Here is a 21,614-nt window from a genome sequence, read left to right as displayed (position 1 = left end):
TGCACGTTTTATTGTGTTCATTTTTAAAATTACAGTGTTAAGGTTTTAAAATCCTATTTCAGCTGCTGGACACGTCTCAATGGAAGCAAAAGTGCACTATATTTAAGCTCGAGGATGCCATCTATAATATTAGGTACGGATATGTATGGCTAAGCCCACCCTTATATTCAGAAAAACTGTGAATGCAATTGAAATGCAAGCTAAAAGCCATTCTGATGCTCTTAAGTTGTTTTAAGGAAAGGCAGCCTACAGACAAGCGTTATCACCTTTTGCAAAGCTTAAAGGAAACCTGTAGTGAGAAAAATATGGAGGATGCTGTTGCTAATGAGAGGTTGGCAATGCAACTTTTGCACTTTTCTTAGCCCAGGTTTCTTTTAACACAGAGGGGGAAGAATCACACATTAGAGGCATACATTGAGAGTTGACAGCAAGTCTCTGAACGTGGAGCCTTACCTGATAGTGAAAGCCCAGAGGATGAGCACACAGATTAAAAGAAAACAAATTAGTCACTCTCACCTTAAAAAAAGGTCTGTGGCAAAGATCTTCAATGGTCTGCATACCATCTTCAATGTGCTTCAAAGGGTGACAATAATAGCAACAATAGCATCATTCTTTCACATGTTGATAGGGTACGAACAATAAGGCTTGATATCAATTTGCACAGCAGAGTGGAGGACACCACAGAAGCTAAGGCAGCCTACTGCAATAGGGACACGGCTGACTGTTATTTCTTTTTATTGCGGATTAGAGTACGCCCACTGCCCACACAACAGAGGCAGCCAGTCATGATAATGCCACCCTTTCACTTCACCAGGAACATGACGGACATTCAGCTGGGTATTCTATAAAAGTGGCACAAAGAAAAACATGGTGTATTTTGAAAACAAGTGTGCCCATTGCATTTTTAGTGTATTTACTCTCAAAAGGACAACTTCACTAGAGGTGAGGTGTCTTATCAGCCGTGTGTACAAGCAGCCTGCGCTTATACTGATCTTTAAACACAAATCCAGAGATCTAACTATTGCTATGGACACGGCTGCCTCCCCTCTATTCTGCACTCGTCTACCACAACGCTGTCCATTTCTATCAGTAGTCGGGCTCAGGGCAGTTCCTCCCCCCCACAGTCACTTGGAGTACATCTCTCCCCATCAGAACTAACAGGTCACAATGAAAATGAGCCAATAGGGTCCATATTGGAGTTAAGATTGCTGGATTGTGGCTGAAGTGTCAGAGTAGGCAGTTTGCAATCAAGACTTATAACCAACGGTAATGTTAGAATATGTAGACCCAACATTTCTTATTCCCTGGTGTTCCTGCCAGTCCCCCTGCTTTCTTATTAAAAACTGCCGAGACTAGGCATGAAAGCACAGCGTGGCCAGTACTCTAGCTTTACTGAGAACTCGGTGTGCTCTCCTCCAATGATCAATCAGACCTGTCCTGACCAGTTTACTGCTATTTCTCCTCTCCCATCTCTTATGCAAACGAGGACAGAGGGTAGGTGATCACTTGGAAAAAATGTATGTATAATGGTTTTTAGACCTATACACAAATATTTTGCCTTTTTTTTTCTTTGGGTTGTTTTACAAGGAGAGGGTTTACATATTATGTATTTTTTTTGTAATATTTACAGATCTATATGAAGTTCAAGTTGTGGGAGCCCCCTAACCAGAAGTTCCAACAGAGCCCATTAGCTAACGGCCTTTATGCTAGGCCCTCCTGCTGTCACTTTTGGTCACCCAGTCCCTGCTGCCTATTTCCTCTTACTCCCATCTCCTACTTTTATGCTCTTCCAACACCTCTCTACAGTTATTTTATCCCGTACAGTCTCATTCTTCTTAGGTCGGCCATAGATGGAGATATTATCTTTCCTGCAACCCATCGCTCAATTTGCCTCCCCCCAAATCAACAGTTAGTGTTGATGGGGGAAATCATGCAAAGCCATTGTGTTGGCTCCCTGCAAGGAGAACACAGCGACTGTGGGTAGCGGTTATAATTACATGTAAAATCCAACAGGCTGATTGTACCCAAGTAAATTGCTCGATCGATCAACTTGGGTATGTAGAAAATGTAATAAATACTAAAACTGGAAAATATTCAGCATTGATTACATACAGCAGCGCTCAATATGTGTTTAGCATATTGTAGATCATACAGTCCTCATAAGAGAGTAATAAAACAGCCAAAAAGTCTTTGTAGAAAAACAGATTTTTCATATGGTATTGGTACTCCCAGTGCTCAATATTCTGATCCGGCATTCACCTTCACCACACCAAAAGTGTTCCCCTTAGGAATGGGCACTCACCAGAGTTATAATGATCATGCACCTGTAAGCATTGGTTGCTTGCACCCTTGAAAGCCAGGAGCACCTCTGCTGCCACCAGATGACCACTGCACTCGAGTATCCCTCAGGAACCAGACCGTACCAGATACTAGGGATAATCAAGCCTCAAAGAGCAGTGATTCTCCAAAATGGCCCAGGGTTGGATGGATCAGCGCACCTCCAAACAAGCCTTCAACCTTAAGTGATAGCCCCCTCTTGGTTAGGCACTATAGCTCAGGGCGCCGCAAAATCCAGAGATTTCTGCTTCAGCACAAGCAAATTGTGTCACCTCGCTGCTGATCTATGACAGATATGTGGCTCATCAGATGCCGCAGCTGCCAGTCCTTGTCTGCTAGAAGATCCATAGGAAAGACGAGCGCTGCTTCCTGTAGGCGCCTCCCTTTTCTCTGCTGGAGCTACAGACACAGCACACAGCCAGCAGTAGCATCACTCCACTTGTGACAGTCCCTTCTCCAGCCTCCTCCCAAAATCATGGGAGGTGGCTGGAGAAGGGACTGTCACAAGTGGAGTGATGCTACTGCTGGCTGTGTCTGTAGCTCCAGCAGAGAAAAGGGAGGCACCTACAGGAAGCAGCGCTCGTCTTTCCTATGGATCTTCTAGCAGACAAGGACTGGCAGCTGCAGCATCTGATGAGCCACATATCTGTCATAGATCAGCAGCGAGGTGACACAATTTGCTTGTGCTGAAGCAGAAATCTCTGGATTTTGCGGCGCCCTGAGCTATAGTGCCTAACCAAGAGGGGGCTATCACTTAAGGTTGGAGGCTTGTTTGGAGGTGCGCTGATCCATCCAACCCTGGGCCATTTTGGAGAATCACTGCTCTTTGAGGCTTGATTATCCCTAGTATCTGGTATGGTCTGGTCCCTGAGGGATACTCGAGTGCAGTGGTCATCTGGTGGCAGCAGAGGTGCTCCTGGCTTTCAAGGGTGCAAGCAACCAATGCTTACAGGTGCATGATCATTATAACTCTGGTGAGTGCCCATTCCTAAGGGGAACACTTTTGGTGTGGTGAAGGTGAATGCCGGATCAGAATATTGAGCACTGGGAGTATCAATACCATATGCAAAATCTGTTTTTCTACAAACAAAGACTTTTTGGCTGTTTTATTACTCTCTTATGAGGACTGTATGATCTACAATATGCTAAACACATATTGAGCGCTGCTGTATGTAATCAATGCTGAATATTTTCCAGTTTTAGTATTTATTACATTTTCTACAGACTGTTTTTATTATCACAGTAGCCGCGATCAGCAAATTTTAGGAGGTTTTAATATATGGTTTTAGTATCTAACTGTATGTCATATCCCTCACTATACTAAGCGCTGGGCAAGTGTTTGGAGTTGCCCGTTTCAACCACTTTTCTAGATCAACTTGGGTATATTCAGCCTGGCCATACATGGTTCGAATCTCAGCTAGTTCCTGCTGAACCGGCTGAGATTATGGCCAGCTTTACATTCTGCACTAGTTCTCTCCCACCAAGACTGTAACAAAAGGCATGACATGTGCCAAACACTCTACTATTCCAATCACTACAAGCTTACCCTTGCGTAAGAAGTGGTGGCATTTTCACTCAGAATTCTATAGAAGTCTCTTTGCTAGTAGCTTGGTCTGACAGTGGTGAGGGTAAGGGGGCACACCATGGTAGCTCAGCATTCCCAGCACAGATTAAAATGAAAATGCTACGTGGAATGTGGCCCTTGCATGACTAAAATAAGTAGTGAAAGTTTAGATGTTAGGTTATTAATGTAATGCTGTGTGCAAGATTACTGAGAGGTTATTAATGTAATGCTGTGTGCAAGATTACTGAGAGCTGAATGTCCAGTTTCCCCTCAATAGAATGCTTTTGCTATGGGTTTATTTGAAGAATCCACCCATACTGCCACCATCAAGACCGCCCCAAAGAAATGAATGGAGAATGCTCTTCACGGACATGCTCAACTATGAACCAGTCATCGCCTATTAAGCCTTGTACACACGATCAGATTATCGGATGAATTTTCTTTAGTTTTTTTGTTGCATGCTAGTCTCATATGGAAAGTGAAGAGGTTACTTTCATACAAAAATTCCCATACAACAGAATTCAACTTCAGAAGTGATGTCACATGTGTTGAATTGTTTTGTATGTATTCTTTAGTTTCCGAGCATGACTAGTCTTGCTCTTATGATTTTTTTTTTTTTTTTTTTTTTTTTTTTCGGACAGAAACTGTACCAATTAAACGAAAATTGGACGTTGTGTTCACGTACAATAAACATTTTATAGCCTGCACATCCAATTTTTGTCGTACGAAAATTCGTAATCGGCTGTCGAAAGCACTATACCAACGATCCGAAAATCAGCAGATCATTCGTCGGCCGAAATTTTACTTCCGATTCTCTTATTGTGTGTACGGGCCTTTACAGTCCTAAAGGGGAATTTTCTTTAAATAAAAATAACAGGAAGACTTTTTATTGCAGAGATCGATCATTTCTGAAACCAAATCATCTCACCCGTCTGCTTGCACCAAGCTGTGTGTGCGAGCACACAATCTCAGCATGCCTTGGTGTCAGGAAACATTTAGTTCTGCATATGTAGGAGTTATGTTATCCCAGGCCAGCCAACTATGCCAAACTCAAAATATGACAGTGAACGTGGAAGAGCAAATGAAGGAGTTTGCATCACTGGAGGACAGGTAATACAGGCTTGGGGTGTGCTTTAAAATAAGTTCACCTTTAAAAATAAATAAATGCACTTTTTTTTTTTTGCAGGAAAAAAAAAAAAAAAGAAAAAAAATTGTGCATTTAATTTTTTTTTCTAACAAACCTGCAGAGCATTGCACCCTCGATCAGCAGATCATGGGTGCAATGTCCAGCTCCTGGAAACAGGATAGGCATCTGCTTGTACCTCTTATACATGCACCCGAGAACAGGAAGCTCAATGGACTATGAGGGCGCTCACCAGTGTCCTCGCAGCTCATTGAAAACTACAAGCCAGGAGCCGCAATAGCTTATGGTACTTGTAGTCTATCCATTCACAGGAAACTGAATGATGTGGGCACGCAAAGCGGCTGTGTGAGCCAAGCTCTGCACGCACACACGGTTCTTAAATTGTGACAGCGTGTGGCTGCTGTCACAACAAGGCATTTTTTTTTTTGTCAAGAAATGACCACTTTTATAAAATACCCATGTGTCCTGCACAGAACAATGAAATCTGCCTTGCTAGCCTATTCCGCTGCCTGTTACTTTACTAACACTCTTGTACCTTTCTCATATCACAGGATGCAAGTGAATAGCCAGGCTGCATTCTCATGACGGTGTAAATCTGACCAAAAATGTCTGCCTCCCATTTTGTGTAGACTGCAGGGCCACTTTATATGGAGCCTGAACTGTGTAGCCACTTTTCATAAAAATCAGCAGTTTTGCTACAGATTTTTACAAATAAGCTGTTTTCATATCTCTAGACATGTATTGATGATTACATGGCTATTCTTTAGTTTTCTGTTAGCGGTGTATGGGTAGACGCGTGCAACACAAAAATCTCAGACACATCTGCCATCAGTAAAATGCCTAGAAAAAATAAACTTGCTAGTTGAAGGAAAAAAATAAAAAAACTAAAAACACGAGTCCAAACAGTTTTACATTTGTATTGGGGTAAAAAGAAGAAAAAAAAAAAATATTAAACATGAAATAAATACTGTTTTCGGCAGGAGTATACATTAGTGTTACAATGTAAACATTGATTGTTAACTGCAGAACTAAAGAAATGTAACATTTGTTAAGAAATCTGAAGTCTTCTATCCGTGTGAGCGGCTTATATCTGCTTCTCTTAAATTTTATTATTCTTATCACAGTCTATGATCTGTTTATTGGCTTTGGAACTATAAGAACAAAGCCAGACTAAAGGGCCTTCACCTGTGGTTCAGCCCTCCGAATTACGTATAAAGTAGGGCTCCTTCAGAACAATTTAAAGTTTACAATTTAACAGTACTGCTAAAATAAATTACATTTAAAAAAAAAAAAAAAAAAAACAATACAACTGAACATGTTTCATCTTGCTTTTGCTCACATTATAAAAACACTAAAGGCAGTATACAGTTTTGGATAAAAAAAGGAAATAGTTTTACAAGCATACAAATAAATCTGTGTGAACGATTTTAACTTTAGCGACAAATTTTCACTCTTCCCAAAGGTTGGAAGTAATGCAAATAAATAAAACATGAGCATTACAGAGCCACTGTAGTATTACAGGTTACAGTTACACTACCCTATACATCCCAACAGTCAACCAGGTCAAGCTTTGTATACATTAAGTTAGGAAGAGTTCTCTTGTTCTACTTCTAAAAATTGCTCACAACATTCCAGATAGTTTTCACATAGCTTAGCGTTAACATTTACCATTACATTAAAAAAAAAATGATATATATGACAAGTGTAGCTTTTGGAGTGCTTAGTTCACAAAATAAAAACCATGAAAGCAACCATTAAAAAAAGTTGCAGAGAAGTCCGATATTTAATTATAATTACATTAAAAGCTTGACCCATCCTGTGAAGTCCGATATTTAATTATAATTACATTAAATGCTTGACCCATCTTGTGAGTTCTTTTCCCGTTGTGCAGTCAACGTCCACACTTAATTATGAAATACATTTGGTGAATTGTCCAAAGAGAAAAAACGGTCTTATATAATGCGGTTTGGCCTTTTTTTTGTATGCCGTTTAACATATGAGGGCTGTTGTAAAAACAAAAAAATGTTCCTTTCCGAAACTCAACTAAAAATGCTCATTTGGCAATAAAAAAGACAAAAGCAAAAAACTGTCTCGCTCTCCGGTCAGTTAAAATCTGTAATTCATTCTAAACAGTGTGTCTCTTTAAAAGCGTCTGCCACCTGGCGGGACGGGCCATCGCTGGCCCCGGCCAGGTGGCGGAGGATGTGCTGCAGCACCGCGTCCATTGGGAAAGCTGTGTGGGAGGATAAAATCACAAGTGTTTGCTATATAGGAAACTGTATTAAAATAGTAAGAGATAGAAATAAAGACAAACTAAAATGTGTACTATATATATGTACAGATAGATCTAGATTTTATAAAAAAAAAAAATGGCATGCAAGGTTAATATGGCATCTATATGGTTATCTAAACTTGTGCCTATATACACACTCAACTAAAAGGTAAATATATCATATAAAAAGGTAATAGTAAAGGAAATATAATTTAAGTATGGGAAGGAGGTAGTAGTCTTACCCTCTGGGTGGGCCGAAGTTTCCTCTCGGAGGTGGTGGCAACATACCCCGGCCACGTGGGGGTGGTGGCATCCCTCTAAATCCCATTAGTCCTGGTGGGGGAGGTGGATGAGGGCCGCGCCTATACAAGCACAAAAGAAAAAAAGTTGCTAAAATGCATAAGAAACCATTAGCAACAATGAAAAGAAGGAAGTTAACTCTGAGAACCTCAATTGATGGAAATGTGGAGGAGGAATTGGAGGTGGAGGTGGTGGTGATGGTGGAAAGGGTTCTCCCATGTCCCTTGGAGGAAGTGGTGGCGGCATAAATCCTGGAGGTCGTCCTCTGATTCCGCCACGTCCTCTGGGGTCCATATACGGATGCATCCGCCCCATGCCACGTCTGCAAAAAAGACAAATACTTCATAGTTGTCAACGTCCAATTTTATGTAATGATCCTAATTTTTTTATGAAGTTTCCAGTGTTAATGTTTACTAATTTTAAATTGCTACACATGCTGTCTATTTAAGTTTTATCTAAAATGCTAATTTAAAAGATAATTACAACTTTTCATAACATGTTACATCCAAATTCAGGGTGCAACATGTTGTCAAAGGACCCCAGCCCCCCAATGTTGACAGCTAGCGCAGGATCTTCTCCCCCTGCTAGCTGCCACATTTTTCTTTTTATAAAAAGTGGCTGTGTGGGACTCTGCCTGCCTCTAGGGACATGTCACTTATTCACGGGGTTTGGTGAATGCAGAAGTACAAGTCCCAACAGCCTTAGCGGCTGTCTGCTTATAGTTCCAACGAACTACCACAGCGATGTGAGCACTGTGGTAGTTCATTAATTCTGCCTGTCTACGTGCATCGACTAACAGGTCTGCAGGAGACCCGCATGGCATCAGCGATCTGCTGATTGCAGGTGCAATGCTTTTCAGGCACCTGCAATCAGCATGTGCATTTATTATGTCACATGGCAGGCAGCTTGCTGTATGGAATATGGCATCCCTGGCAATCTCTGTAGGTTAACAGCAATTGGCACCCCCCCCCAAAACTGAGAGCACATGCCATCAATTAGTGATTAGGCTGCAAATGAGAGCAAATTGATAAGCATAAGGCCCCTTTCACACATGCGGACCATTTGTCTTTCATCCATCAGTTGACGGATGAAAAAAAAAAACGGACATTAATGCATATCTATGGAAGGAAGAAAAAGAACTGAATTGTTTTTTTTCTTTGAAAAAACGTGACTGAACTCATGAAATGACCGTTCTGTATGTATGAAAGGGACCTTTGCCTGTTCTTCTTTGCTCCAGTCTTCCCAACAGGTCATGTTTTCTTTCAGCATCAAGCTGCGTATGGATCAAAAATCCAGCCAGTTCAGCATTCTAACAATCGCTTTCCACCGAACGGGAATGTTGGAAAACTTGTCCATCAGCGCGTACAGCCAATTGGCTGCAGCCACTGATCACTGAATTTTGACAGTGGAGGAGGCCTGATATCAGAATACAATGGCACAGCAGTAAGGATTCCTCCATCCACCTGGCTTCCCATAAGTAGAAGACAGTAACTGAAGCAGGGTACACACTAGTAGAAAATCTGCCGAAAATTCCCACCCGATGTGAAATCGTCCGATTTTCACCTAGTGTGAACACAACTTTCAGCAGCCGATGCCGACATTTTCAACGAAAAAAAACGGAGGGACAAACACCAAAAATTTTTTCGTCCGTCCCCAGACGACCGATTTTCCTTTAATGTGTATGCAGTACGTCCGTGAAAAATCGGATACGAAAGACCGCGCATGATCTGAAGTTGCTGACAACCCGGAAGCCTAGGACGAAATGTGCCAAAAAAAAAGAAAAAAATCGGACGAGAAATTTTGTGAACATTTATACACTGTCGACTAAAAACGGTAATGAACGCTGAGAAGACAGAGAAAAATCAGAGGATATTTCATCCGATTTTCGTCAAGTGTGTACGGCCCTTAAGCCAAGATTACCTCATTGGTATAATTCCATTCATTGGTTTATCTTGCATCTTCCCTCGGCCAAAAGGCATCTGTCCTTTCATCCCACGATTCCCTCTTCCAAAATTGCCTCTGCCACGATTTCCTCGCCCCCTTATAATAAGAGTTCAAACAAACAAGTTACTTATCTGCTGCAAAGCGGCTTCCTCTACACATTTCCTTAATTTGTCTATTTAAATAACTAACTTCTGAGCAGCTAAAAAACAATTCATATCTAATTCTAGTCACCGAGTGTAGAAAGTTTAGAATATTGTCAAGCTGACACCTCTATGTGCAATGCTTACAACTGGCCATATGATAAAAAAAAAATAAAAAAAAAAAAAAAAAACCCTTCTACAGGAAAGGGAAGGCAAACATTTTCAGCCAGTTCTATAAAGGCAAAACATTTTTAAGCTAAAAGCGGTTGTTTTACCCTACTGCATTATATGGCATGGAGTAGAAGTATTTATGTAGGTTTAAGTGCTGGTTCACACATATGAGATGCGGAAACCCTGCGTATCACACTGCCATATGAAAATCGCTGGGGGTGTCAATACACAGTTAACGACACCCCCAGAACAGTTCGCATATCGCAGTGCGAACTGTCAATTCGGACAGGAATTGGAAGGCATAGGAACACCCATGCGATCAGATTCTGGTGTGGACCAAAAATTGGGTCCTGTGCAACTTTGGTCAGATTGCGATGCAAATTCACCCATTCAAACTGTATGCCTGAATTTGCAATGCACAGACATCGCATGCGATTTGCAGAGCAGTGAGAGGCACTGAGGGGTCTGTCAGACTGTTAAAGTTTCACAGAGGTCAACAAGCGGCAGATAAAATAAAAAAAACCCACACTAGCTTTTACAATCACTAACATTGCTAGCCATTAAAGCAGCAGTAAGCCCAAAACTAAAAATAATGTAATAAATTGCAGCTAACTAATCTTTAGATGTGATGGGGACATCTGTTTTCTTTTCTCCCCCCCCCCCCCTTTTCACCTAGTAATCTGGCCAATAACACCCCACCTGTACTAAGAGTGCCCCCACTCCGGATAAGTCTGGGGGAGGGGAGTAGATGTACTAGCAAATTTAAATACACTAACAAATTGAAGGTGTTAAATGGCTTGCACATATTAAGTGCCAGTTCACATTAGTGCAATCAAAGAGGTCGCATGTAATTCGGAGCGCACTGCTCCTAAAATTACATGCGATCCCTGTGCGGTGCAAATTCAGCCATACAGTTTGTATGGCTAAGTTTGCACCCCAATCGCACTAAAAGACGCACAGGACCCTTTTTTTGGTCTGCAGCAGAATCGGATCGCATGGTGGTTCACACTAGTGCTATCCGATTCTGTGCGAACTTACAGATCGCACTGCGATATGGATCTTATCTGGGGGTGTTGTTAACTTTCACTTGACACCACCAGCGTATCGCATATGGCAGTGTGAACTGCCAGGGGTGCGGATGCGATGCGGGAACACGCTGTATATTCGCAGCGTTCCCGCATCGCACAAATGTGAACCTGCACTAAATGGTTTGTCTTATCCCTGCCAACTGATACATCTGGAAGAAAGCTTCTTCTTTTGAAAAACAGACTCAGCCCTGGTTTACACCAGTACAGCTTTGAAGTTGCGCTACTTCAAAACAATTTCATGTGCTGCTTGCTGACATCTGAGCAACCTAAGTGAATAGATATCAAGTAGCGCTGAAATCACACAAAAATATAGTGTAGGAAGCTTTCTGAGTTGCAGGGTTTTAAAGGGTTATATTGCTGCAAATTGGGAGCGACTTGTCTTGCAATGAGCTGTCAAGTCGCGTGACAAGTTGCACTGGTGTGAACCAAGGCTTACTGGCTGGATTGCCAGATGAAAATAGAAGAAAGCCTAAAAAAAATAATTAATTTAACCGTTCCATCTAAGAATTGATAAGCTGCGGCTGCAATATAAGACATTTTTGTGTTTGGGTTTAATACTGAATGAATAAAGAAATCTTAGGAGCCAGGTAGCCAAAATATATAAACAATTAGAGCTGGTGTACTGTTTTCAGTGGAAGCACAGTGACCGCTTATAACTATTTTCCTTATCAGTCTGATAGACCCCTTGGTGCTACATAAATACTTCCACCCTTTTCTAGATACAAGTCTATAAATATCTATGAGGTAAGGCAGTGATTGTTTGAGATAAGACTATTCCAGTGCAGTAATCTAGTTACAAGCTGCACCAAACCAGTCTCTCGTCACTGCAAAGCAGAATAGGTTCTACTTTTTAGAGGTCAACTAACTGTCAAATTCCTTTTCATATGAAATGCAATAAACATCCAGACAAAACTATGCAATGGTTTTAAGCAACTAGTAAGGGTTTTTTTTTGTTTTTTAAAAGAGGGGCCGGATCACATTAAGCAACAGCTTAAATAATACCTGAATTTTCGGGGCTCTGTAGCAGCTTCATAATGGTCTCCTGGCATCTTTTGATCAGTTCCTGAGAATAAAAAACAAAAATGGATTAAAACCTTTGCCACTGACAACTGATTTGTTTTAATCTGTGAGAAGTTGCCTAAAGTGTAAATGATAATAGTCATTTTACAAACCCCTTGTACTCAAAGGCTATACCACCTCATCCAAATTTGCTTTTCACTACTGGGGATTCCCTGCTAACCATTCCTCACATACAGCAGATCAGAAACTGACTGTAGATGAGAAATAAAACAAGGAAGATCACAGGCGGATCATGACTGGAAGGGAGAGAGGAGCAGTGATCGATGACTAGAAGACTGGATAAAGCAGGTGGCGATAGTGGCCAGGGAAAAGGGAGGCATTTTTCAAGACAGGCAAATTGGAAACTGTGTGGTGGAGGGAGACAAAGTACGGACTAAAGCCCCGTACACACGTACTGATCGTCAGCCGAACGATCGGCCGTCTTTTGTCCGGTGCTGTCCTGTCTGTTGAAAACTGCAAAAGACTGCACACAAATTTTGTCGGCCAACAACAGCCGACTGCAGAAGTGATGTCATGTGATGGTTAACTTTCCGTGTCTTTTTTCTTTTCTGAGCATGCCCAGTCTTGCTAATCTGCTGTCTGTCGGCCGAAATCTGTACTGACTGGCGAACAATCGGCCGTTCTGGTGACGGCCAACAAATATTTTAAAGTCAGCACGACAGATTCTGTTTGGCCGAAAATACGCTGTCGGCAGCATCATACTAACAAGCCTACAATCGGCCGATCGGTCGGCGGACGAATATTTACGGCCAACAATCGGTACGTGTGTACGGGGCTTAATGATGGCATGGCATGACAGAAGTGGATCAAGGTTGAAGGTGGGTTCAAAGTGGGTAGTTAGTTGCAGCATAGGGTGGCAGAAGGGCAGAGATGGAACAAATTAGCTTATTGCTCTGTTGATGGTGTGGATTGGCGGCTAGCAAAGGTTTTATCTCCATTTGTGACAGAGAAAGTGGATAGGGAGGACATTTCAGTAAACAGGTGTCAAGATATGTATGCTGCGTTACTATATGGAGTACCATGTAGAATACCAACTGCAGAAGCTGTGATACCCTTATGGCAATTGGCTGGGTACAAACAGAACTTGGGAAATACCAGACAACTATACACCATGGCTACCTGCATCAGTGTTTAAATGACACCATACTGCAGTGTTGAGTGAGTGGCCACAAAACACCAGCACAGTGGGGAAAATCAACAAAAAGAAGCTAGGAGGCTGGGAGGAGCAGGCTATGGAGAACATGTGGCAATATGGACAATAGTTAGGGAACAATGCATGTGCCAATTCTCTTTCAAGCACTGTGCTGAAAAATTCTTTAAGGGGGGGGGGGTCAAAATAAGAGGCAGCTTATATGCCTTCCAGTTACTCCAACTCCTATTAGTTTTCCCCAGCTGTGAAACCAGAGCTTGCAATCTGTCTATGCTAGACAAAAGGATTGATGCTCACATGTGTCATGAGCAGCTGGTCGGGGTATAGGCTAACATGTGCTATGAGCAGCTGGTTGGAGGTCATCACTGATGGGCCATACACACTATAAGATTTTCTGAAGAATTTTTCCTTTAGATTTACCAAAACCATATAATATAAAGGTCAAACCTAAACACTTTCAATTTGTATGCAATCTGGCAGGCCCTTGCACTACAAAGAAAAGGTAAATCAGAAGGAAAAAAAGTCTTCAGAAAATCTTATAGGGTGGCCATTAAGATCCAGACTAAAGCCTCGCACACACGTACCGATTGTCGGCCGTAAATATTCGACCGACGACCGATCGGCCGATTGTAGGCTTGTTAGTATGATGCTTCCGACAGCGCATTTTCGGCCGAACAGAATCTGTCGTGCAGACATTAAAATTTTTGTTTGCCAACAACAGAACGGCCGATTGTTCGCCAGTCAGTACAGAATTCGGCCGACAGACAGCAGATTTGCAAGACTGGGCATGCTCAGAGAAGAAAAAAACACAGGGAAAGTTAACCATCACATGACATCACTTCTGCAGTCGGCGGACAAAAAATTCTTGTGCAGTCTTTTGCACTTTTCAGCGGACAGGACAGCCCTGGACAAAAGACGGACGATCGGTCGGCCGACGATCGGTAGGCATAAGGCCCCTTTCACACAGGTGGACCATTCAAATCCGCCTGTTCGTTTTTTTTGGCGGATCTGAACGGTCCCCCCATGCATTCCTATGGGGCATCGGATGGCAGTGGAGACATGTCCGCTGACATCCGACCCGATCCGTCAAATCTGGACGGATGGAAACCCTATTTTCCATCTGTCCAGCAGATCGGATGAGAACGGACAGACGGTCTGTTCCCATCCCATTTCTCCCATAGAGAACATGGGGAACTGACAGCTGTGTCTCTGCACACAGAGCTGAGACACAGCCGTCATGCTCCTGCTCAGCGGGGGATCGGCGGCTCGATCCCCCACTGAGAAAAACAGAATCTGTCCGATGGACGGATAGTGTGAAAGCCTAAAGCTGGCCATACATGGGTTGAATTCTGAACAAATTTTCTTTTAAAAATTGTAATTATGAATTTTCATTCAAATTTCGCACCATTAGTGGGGCCGCAGCAACAGTCATGTTTGTTGCCATGTACGTTTTATGAACACTAAACGGATGTTTATTGTCTTGATATTCAATCACTTGTACCAATATGTTTACATTTTGAACATCATTTTACATGATGGTGTTTATTACTGCTGCGATAGATGAGCAGTGACTGGAGGCAGAAACCCACATTAGTGGAGGAATGCCATCGCTAACAACTGTCTGGGCTCTTTGTGCTTTTGAACTGTTAGATCTTGTCATATGAGGTTTTTGAGCTTATCAGAATCGTCAATACACATATGACAGTGCAGACACCTGGACCAAGCATTCATCAAATCAGCCATAAAGTCAGCTTTTTTTTTTTTTAAACGGCCAATACCAAAGAGAAAGAGAGAAAGCAAAAAAACTGTTGGAGTGGAGCTGCTCTTCGCAATAAAATTCCAGCTACTGTAGCAAAGTCAGAAAATACAAACTAGCACCTGACAGGCTGTTATAAGCAATGGTCACTATCATTCTCTACATGTCACATCTCACAAACTGCACTGATATATTTGTGACAAGTGTCTTAACAAGATCTCATTCACCAATCCAAAGTGGAGAAACTACCGACACAAAAGGTATCCTATTCTGAAGGTTTTTGGGCTACTTCATATATCTGTAGACTAACCTGTGATTACACCTGCAGTTGAAACAATTGCTTGGAATAGATTTTTCTGAACAATCTCTGATAACCCCAAGAGTAGGCCAGCACCATTGGTGTCTGAACATAAGCATGCATGTTCAGGGCACCCAGCTACTTGCACCATGGAAACACATTCTGCTTTGCAGCTCGTCTACCTGCATCCAAGCAACCAGGGACAGTGTGACCTGGCCACCTTCAACCTAGCAACCAAAGACGCTGTGTGACCTGGCCACCTGCAACATAGCAACCTGGCACTATGCGGCCCAGCTGCCTGCATCCTAGCAATTAAAGACACTGTGTGGCCTAGCCACATTCAACTTGGCAACCAAAGATTGCAACCCAGCTACCTGCAAGCTAGCAAATGCAAAAGCTGTGCAGCCCGCATCATAGCAGTCCGTGACACTGGTCACCAAGTGGCAGACCCAGCTGAGCCTATCCCTGCTTGGAAAAACAGAGGGGGGCAAAACAGGAGGAGGACAGACACCCCCCCCTACCCACCTAGTGACATTACCGATCATAAGGAAACACCTGTTGCCTGACAGGTGCTTTAAATCACTGCTGTAAGAAAGGGGGAGCACGCTGTCAACCTCGAATCTCGGGATAAAGTGCTACTAGCACTGTCATCTCACAGGACCAGAGCAACGACCAATATGTTAGGTGAGATTTCTTTAAATATCACCTTCTTAGAACAAGCTACTGTAAGGAATATTTCAGCAGCTACACGGAACTGGAATGAGTGTGTGGAGGCATTGGAAAAGGCAGTATAATCTGGAGCTTGGCTGTCTGTACAGAAGAAATGCAGATAGTTGGTACTTCAGGCATTTTATAGCTATCTAATAGGAAATACCATCTGCTGTGAATGACAAAAGGGTAGTCAGAAATAAGGAGGTCTAAGTGATATGTACACAAATGTGTTTTCAAAGAGCATGTAAGCACAACTCCATACCAACACTCATTTGAAATGAGCAAACATACTTTAGCTCCCTACAAACAATGTAAGTTTCCAGCAACTGATTAGGTAAACATATCTGTATGCTGTTTGGATATATTTACTTCCTACAATTACAAAATGCTCAGACCACACAGATACAGGCCTAGACACAAAAATACTGCAAAGTGAGAATGCTTCTCTCCCACAGCGGAAGAGCTGGAGACCGACATATTGGAATGTGAAGGTAAGCATCCTTGATGTCGATGGAGGCAAGAAAAATCCCTCTGATGCAAGAAGTCACCACCGTGCGAACTGACTCCATTCTAAACTTCTGCACCCGCACAAAGCAGTTTAGGGCCTTGAGATCCAGAATTGGATGCACCCTGCCTTCCTTCCTGGAGGACTGTAAACAGGTTTGATCAAAACCCCTGAAAACGTTCCGAAGTCGAGACCATCTCCCTTTAAAGTAAAAGTTCTTGCACCGCACCAAAAAGAGCCTGTAAGCAGGCCTGGACAATCACACATTGGAAGGAAGAACCTCACCGGAGAGGGTAAGAACAAAACTCGATCTTGTAGCCGTAAAGAACAACCTTGTGGACCCACCTGACTTGTACCAGGGGAGTCCACAGGTCCAGGAACCAGCAAAGACAAACAGATATGCTGAAGGGGCCTTGTCCGCAGGTCTAGAGAAGCCCGCTCTTGACTTGCCAGACCGAGTTTGCTTGGTTCCTTCAGAGGAGGCCCCGAAGGGCTCTGATCCCTTGTCAGTCGACCATGAGGGACGAAAAAAAAAACGTATGCGCCGAGAAGGAGGGCCCACATAGGAGGGTCCTTGCCTTTAGTAGCCTGTGGAAGAAATGTACTCTTCCCCCCCTGTAAGACCTTTAATGATGTAATCCAGGGTAGCAGCAAACAGACAATCTCCTTACCAGGTGGGAGCTGTTCTTCTCCTTCCAGGTCACGGCGCAAAAGCCTAGCCCATTTGGTGACTGCGACACCAGGGCAATGGGGAATATTGGCCTCAGTGACGAACCAGCCAAGGCGTACATATTGCGGGCCGCAGTTCCCACCTTACAGTCAGCCGGGTCCTTAAAGGCAGGGGACTCTTCAACCGAAATCATGGTTGCTTTGTTCAACCTGGAAACCGCAGCATCCACTAAAGGTGGAATAGTCCACTTAAGAAAGGACTCCTCATAGGGGTATTGCTTAGCAAAAATCGCTTAGGGACCCGAAGGGGACGCTTTGGTCATCCCCACTATTTAGTGACAATTCTGTCAAAATAGGAGGGGAAAGGGAACACCTTCTCCGCTCTGGATGGCTTGGAATGCCAAAGGGAACCTATGCCTCCACTACAGCTTCAGCCAAGTCCTCCATCTTTAAGGTCTCACTCATAGTTACAATCAGTGTGTCCACCAGCACCTTTTAGTACGTGGTTGCAGAAGTGGAGGACTCCCCCCCTCACTATCTGAGGATTCAGAGCACATGGTCGCAGACCCAGCAGGGTGAACCACGTCCGCTGCAGCCAAATCAGATTCAGGATCTGATGAGACAGATTAGGCAGGGGGCGCTTTTTGCCAGGCCCATCGCCCAAAAGCCACCTCCACCCGGGACACCAAGGACTCCAGGACCGCCGTCAGTGCATCGATGGATGGATGGGAATCTGAGGACCCCACAGCCTCAGAGAGGGGATCAGGTGGGGAGATGTGCTCCAAAGATTATGAGTCACCAGGGGGACCTCACACAAAAGTATAAAACACTGCTAAGGAACAATCCCTACCGCTCTGGCAGCCCACCTGGTTGCCAGCCACAGAGCACCAATCGATTCTCAGAGAGGATCTGCCAGGAGAATCTGCACTGCGTGAACGGCGATCAAGAAATGAAAAGATCCAGGAGTCAGCACCAGGGGATGAGGAGGGACTCCTACCACCGAAATTGCCGCCCAGAGGGCTTCACTGTCATGGCTCCTGTTATTTTCAATGGAAAACCATCACCCGGTCATATGCCACCTCGTGAGATTTTTAACTTGCAGGCCAGCCCCCGTCCGCTGGGGATATGTCGTAGCCAACCTAGCGTGGAGCTGAGCTCACTGGCCAGACTGGGGTGCCCACTGGATCTAGATTATCCAGCCCGTCGCCCAGTCCAGCAGTTGATTGAGGATCTCACAGGAGAAAAAAAGTCTATCTAAAAAGAAAAAATTTGCCAGGACCAGAGTTCCCAGCAAGGAACTAGGTCCTTACTCCTGGCTAGGCTGAGTACCTATAGCAGAGAGAGGGAGGGAGGGAAAGGGGGGGGGGGTGGAAAGGAAGGAAGAGGGGGGGGGGGGGAGGAAGAAAGGAAGGAAGAGGGAGGGGGGAGGAGGAAAGGAAGGAAGAGGGAGGGGGGGAGGAAGAAAGGAAGGAAGAGGGAGGGGGGAGGAAGAAAGGAAGGAAGAGGGAGGGGGGGAGGAGGAAAGGAAGGAAGAGGGAGGGGGGGAGGAGGAAAGGAAGGAAGAGGGAGGGGGGAGGAAGAAAGGAAGGAAGAGGGAGGGGGGGGAGGAAGAAAGGAAGGAAGAGGGAGGGGGGGGAGGAAGAAAGGAAGGAAGAGGGAGGGGGGGAGGAAGAAAGGAAGGAAGAGGGAGGGGGGGGAGGAAGAAAGGAAGGAAGAGGGAGGGGGGGGAGGAAGAAAGGAAGGAAGAGGGAGGGGGGGGAGGAAGAAAGGAAGGAAGAGGGAGGGGGGGGAGGAAGAAAGGAAGGAAGGAAGAGGGAGGGGGGAGGGAAGGAAGGAAGAAAGGAAGGAAGGAAGAAAGGAAGGAAGGAAGAGGGAGGGGGGAGGGAAGGAAGGAAGAAAGGAAGGAAGGAAGAGGGAGGGGGGGGAGGAAGAAAGGAAGGAAGAGGGAGGGGGGGGGGGGAGAGGAAGAAAGGAAGGAAGAGGAAGAGGGGGGGGAAGGAAGGAAGGAAGGAAGGAAGGAAGGAAGGAAGGAAGAGGGGGGGAAGGAAGGAAGAGGGGGGGGAAGGAAGGAAGGAAGGAAGAGGGGGGGGAAGGAAGGAAGGAAGGAAGGAAGGAAGAGGGGGGGAAGGAAGGAAGAGGGGGGGGAAGGAAGGAAGAGGGGGGGGGGGGAAGGAAGGAAGAGGGGGGGGGAAGGAAGGAAGAGGGGGGGGAGGAAGGAAGAGGGGGGGGGAAGGAAGGAAGAGGGGGGGGGAAGGAAGGAAGAGGGGGGGGGAAGGAAGGAAGAGGGGGGGGGAAGGAAGGAAGAGGGGGGGGGAAGGAAGGAAGAGGGGGGGGGGAAGGAAGGAAGGAAGGAAGGGGGGGGGGGAAGGAAGGAAGGAAGGAAGAGGGGGGGGAAGGAAGGAAGGAAGGAAGAGGGGGGGGGAAGGAAGGAAGGAAGGAAGAGGGGGGGAAAGAAGGAAGGAAGAGAGGGGGGAAGGAAGGAAGGAAGAGGGGGGGAAGGAAGGAAGAGGGGGGGAGGGAAGGAAGGAAGGAAGGAAGGAAGGAAGGGGGGGGAAGGAAGGAAGGAAGAGGGGGAAGGAAGAGGGGGGGAAGGAAGGAAGGAAGGAAGAGGGGGAAGGAAGAGGGGGGAAGGAAGAGGGGGAAGGAAGGAAGAGGGAGGGGGGGGGAGGAAGGAAGGAAGAGGGAGGGGGGGAAGGAAGGAAGGAAGAAAGGAAGGAAGAGGGAGGGGGGGAAGGAAGGAAGGAAGAGGGAGGGAGGAAGGAAGGAAGAAGAGGGAGGGAGGAAGGAAGGAAGGAAGAGGGAGGGGGGAAGGAAGGAAGGAAGAGGGAGGGGGGAAGGAAGGAAGGAAGGAAGGAAGGAAGGAAGAGGGAGGGGGGGGGAAGGAAGAAAGAGGGAGGGGGGGAAGGAAGAAAGAGGGAGGGGGGAAGGAAGAAAGAGGGAGGGGGGGAAGGAAGAAAGAGGGAGGGGGGGGGGAAGGAAGAAAGAGGGAGGGGGGGGGGGGAAGGAAGGAAGAGGGAGGGGGGGGGGAAGGAAGGAAGAGGGAGGGGGGGGAAGGAAGGAAGAGGGAGGGGGGGGGGGAAGGAAGAGGAAGGGGGGGGGGGAAGGAAGAGGGAGGGGGGGGGGAAGGAAGAGGGAGGGGGGAAGGAAGAGGAAGGAAGAGGGAGGGGGGGAGGGGGGGGAAGGAAGAGGGAGGGGGGGGAGGGGGGGGAAGGAAGAGGGAGGGGGGGGGAAGGAAGAGGGAGGAGGGGGAAGGAAGAGGGAGGGGGGGAGGAAGAAAGGAAGGAAGAGGGAGGGGGGGAAGGAAGAGGAAGGAAGAGGGAGGGGGGGAAGGAAGAGGAAGGAAGAGGGAGGGGGGGGAAGGAAGAGGAAGGAAGAGGGAGGGGGGGAAGGAAGAGGAAGGAAGAGGGAGGGGGGGGAAGGAAGAGGAAGGAAGAGGGAGGGGGGGGAAGGAAGAGGAAGGAAGAGGGAGGGGGGGGAAGGAAGAGGAAGGAAGAGGGAGGGGGGGGAAGGAAGAGGAAGGAAGAGGGAGGGGGGAAGGAAGAAAGAGGGAGGGGGGGGAAGGAAGAAAGAGGGAGGGAGGGGGGGAAGGAAGAAAGAGGGAGGGGGGGGGGAAGGAAGAAAGAGGGAGGGGGGGGGAAGGAAGGAAGAGGGAGGGGGGGGGGAAGGAAGGAAGAGGGAGGGGGGGGGGAAGGAAGGAAGAGGGAGGGGGGGGGGAAGGAAGGAAGAGGGAGGGGGGGGGGAAGGAAGGAAGGAAGAGGGAGGGGGGGGGGGAAGGAAGAAGAAGGGGTGGGGGGAAAGGAAGAGGAAGGGGGGGAAGGAAGAGGAAGGGGGGGGAAGGAAGAGGAAGGGGGGGAAGGAAGAGGAAGGAAGAGGGAGGGGGGGAAGGAAGGAAGGAAGGAAGAGGGAGGGGGGGAAGGAAGGAAGGAAGAAAGAGGGAGGGGGGAAGGAAGGAAGGAAGGAAGGGGGGGGAAGGAAGAGGGGGGGAAGGAAGGAAGGAAGGAAGGGGGGAAGGAAGGAAGGAAGGAAGGAAGGAAGGAAGAGGGGGGGAGGGAAGGAAGGAAGGAAGAGGGGGGGAGGGAAGGAAGGAAGGAAGAGGGGGGGAAGGAAGGAAGGAAGAGGGGGGGAGGGAAGGAAGGAAGGAAGAGGGGGGGAGGGAAGGAAGGAAGGAAGGAAGGAAGGAAGGAAGAGGGGGGGAAGGAAGGAAGGAAGGAAGAGGGGGGGAAGGAAGGAAGGAAGGAAGAGGGGGGGAAGGAAGGAAGGAAGGAAGGAAGGAAGGAAGAGGGGGGGAAGGAAGGAAGGAAGGAAGAGGGGGGGAAGGAAGGAAGGAAGGAAGGAAGAGGGGGGGAAGGAAGGAAGGAAGGAAGGAAAGAAGGAAAAGAGGGGGGAAGGAAGGAAAGGAAGAGGGGAGGAAGGAGTCCCTCCGCGGAACGGCCGGCCGGGCACGGCCACAACCGCGGACGGCCCGGCAGGGAAGGAAAGCCTGGC

General features: G+C 46.2%; 1 protein-coding gene across 1 annotated transcript in view; it reads right to left on the bottom strand.

Moving 5' to 3' along the window:
• Nucleotides 1–6,093: 6,093 nt before the first annotated feature.
• The window catches only part of LOC309549473 (uncharacterized protein), a 16,692-nt gene continuing 1,171 nt past the window's right edge, over nt 6,094–21,614 (bottom strand). The window contains exons 2-6 of the mRNA XM_082249776.1: nt 11,963–12,023; nt 9,538–9,657; nt 7,766–7,939; nt 7,560–7,679; nt 6,094–7,278 (exon numbers count right to left, since the gene is read on the bottom strand). Of these exons, the coding sequence (XP_082105902.1) occupies nt 7,188–7,278; nt 7,560–7,679; nt 7,766–7,939; nt 9,538–9,657; nt 11,963–12,009 (552 nt within the window). The 5' untranslated portion in view covers nt 12,010–12,023 and the 3' untranslated portion in view covers nt 6,094–7,187. The remainder of the gene's footprint in view (nt 7,279–7,559; nt 7,680–7,765; nt 7,940–9,537; nt 9,658–11,962; nt 12,024–21,614) is intronic.

The sequence above is a fragment of the Pelophylax lessonae genome (assembly GCF_965119305.1).
Source record: "Pelophylax lessonae genome assembly, chromosome: 3".
Taxonomy (NCBI): domain Eukaryota; kingdom Metazoa; phylum Chordata; class Amphibia; order Anura; family Ranidae; genus Pelophylax; species Pelophylax lessonae.
This window is presented reverse-complemented; position numbering and strand designations above follow the sequence as displayed.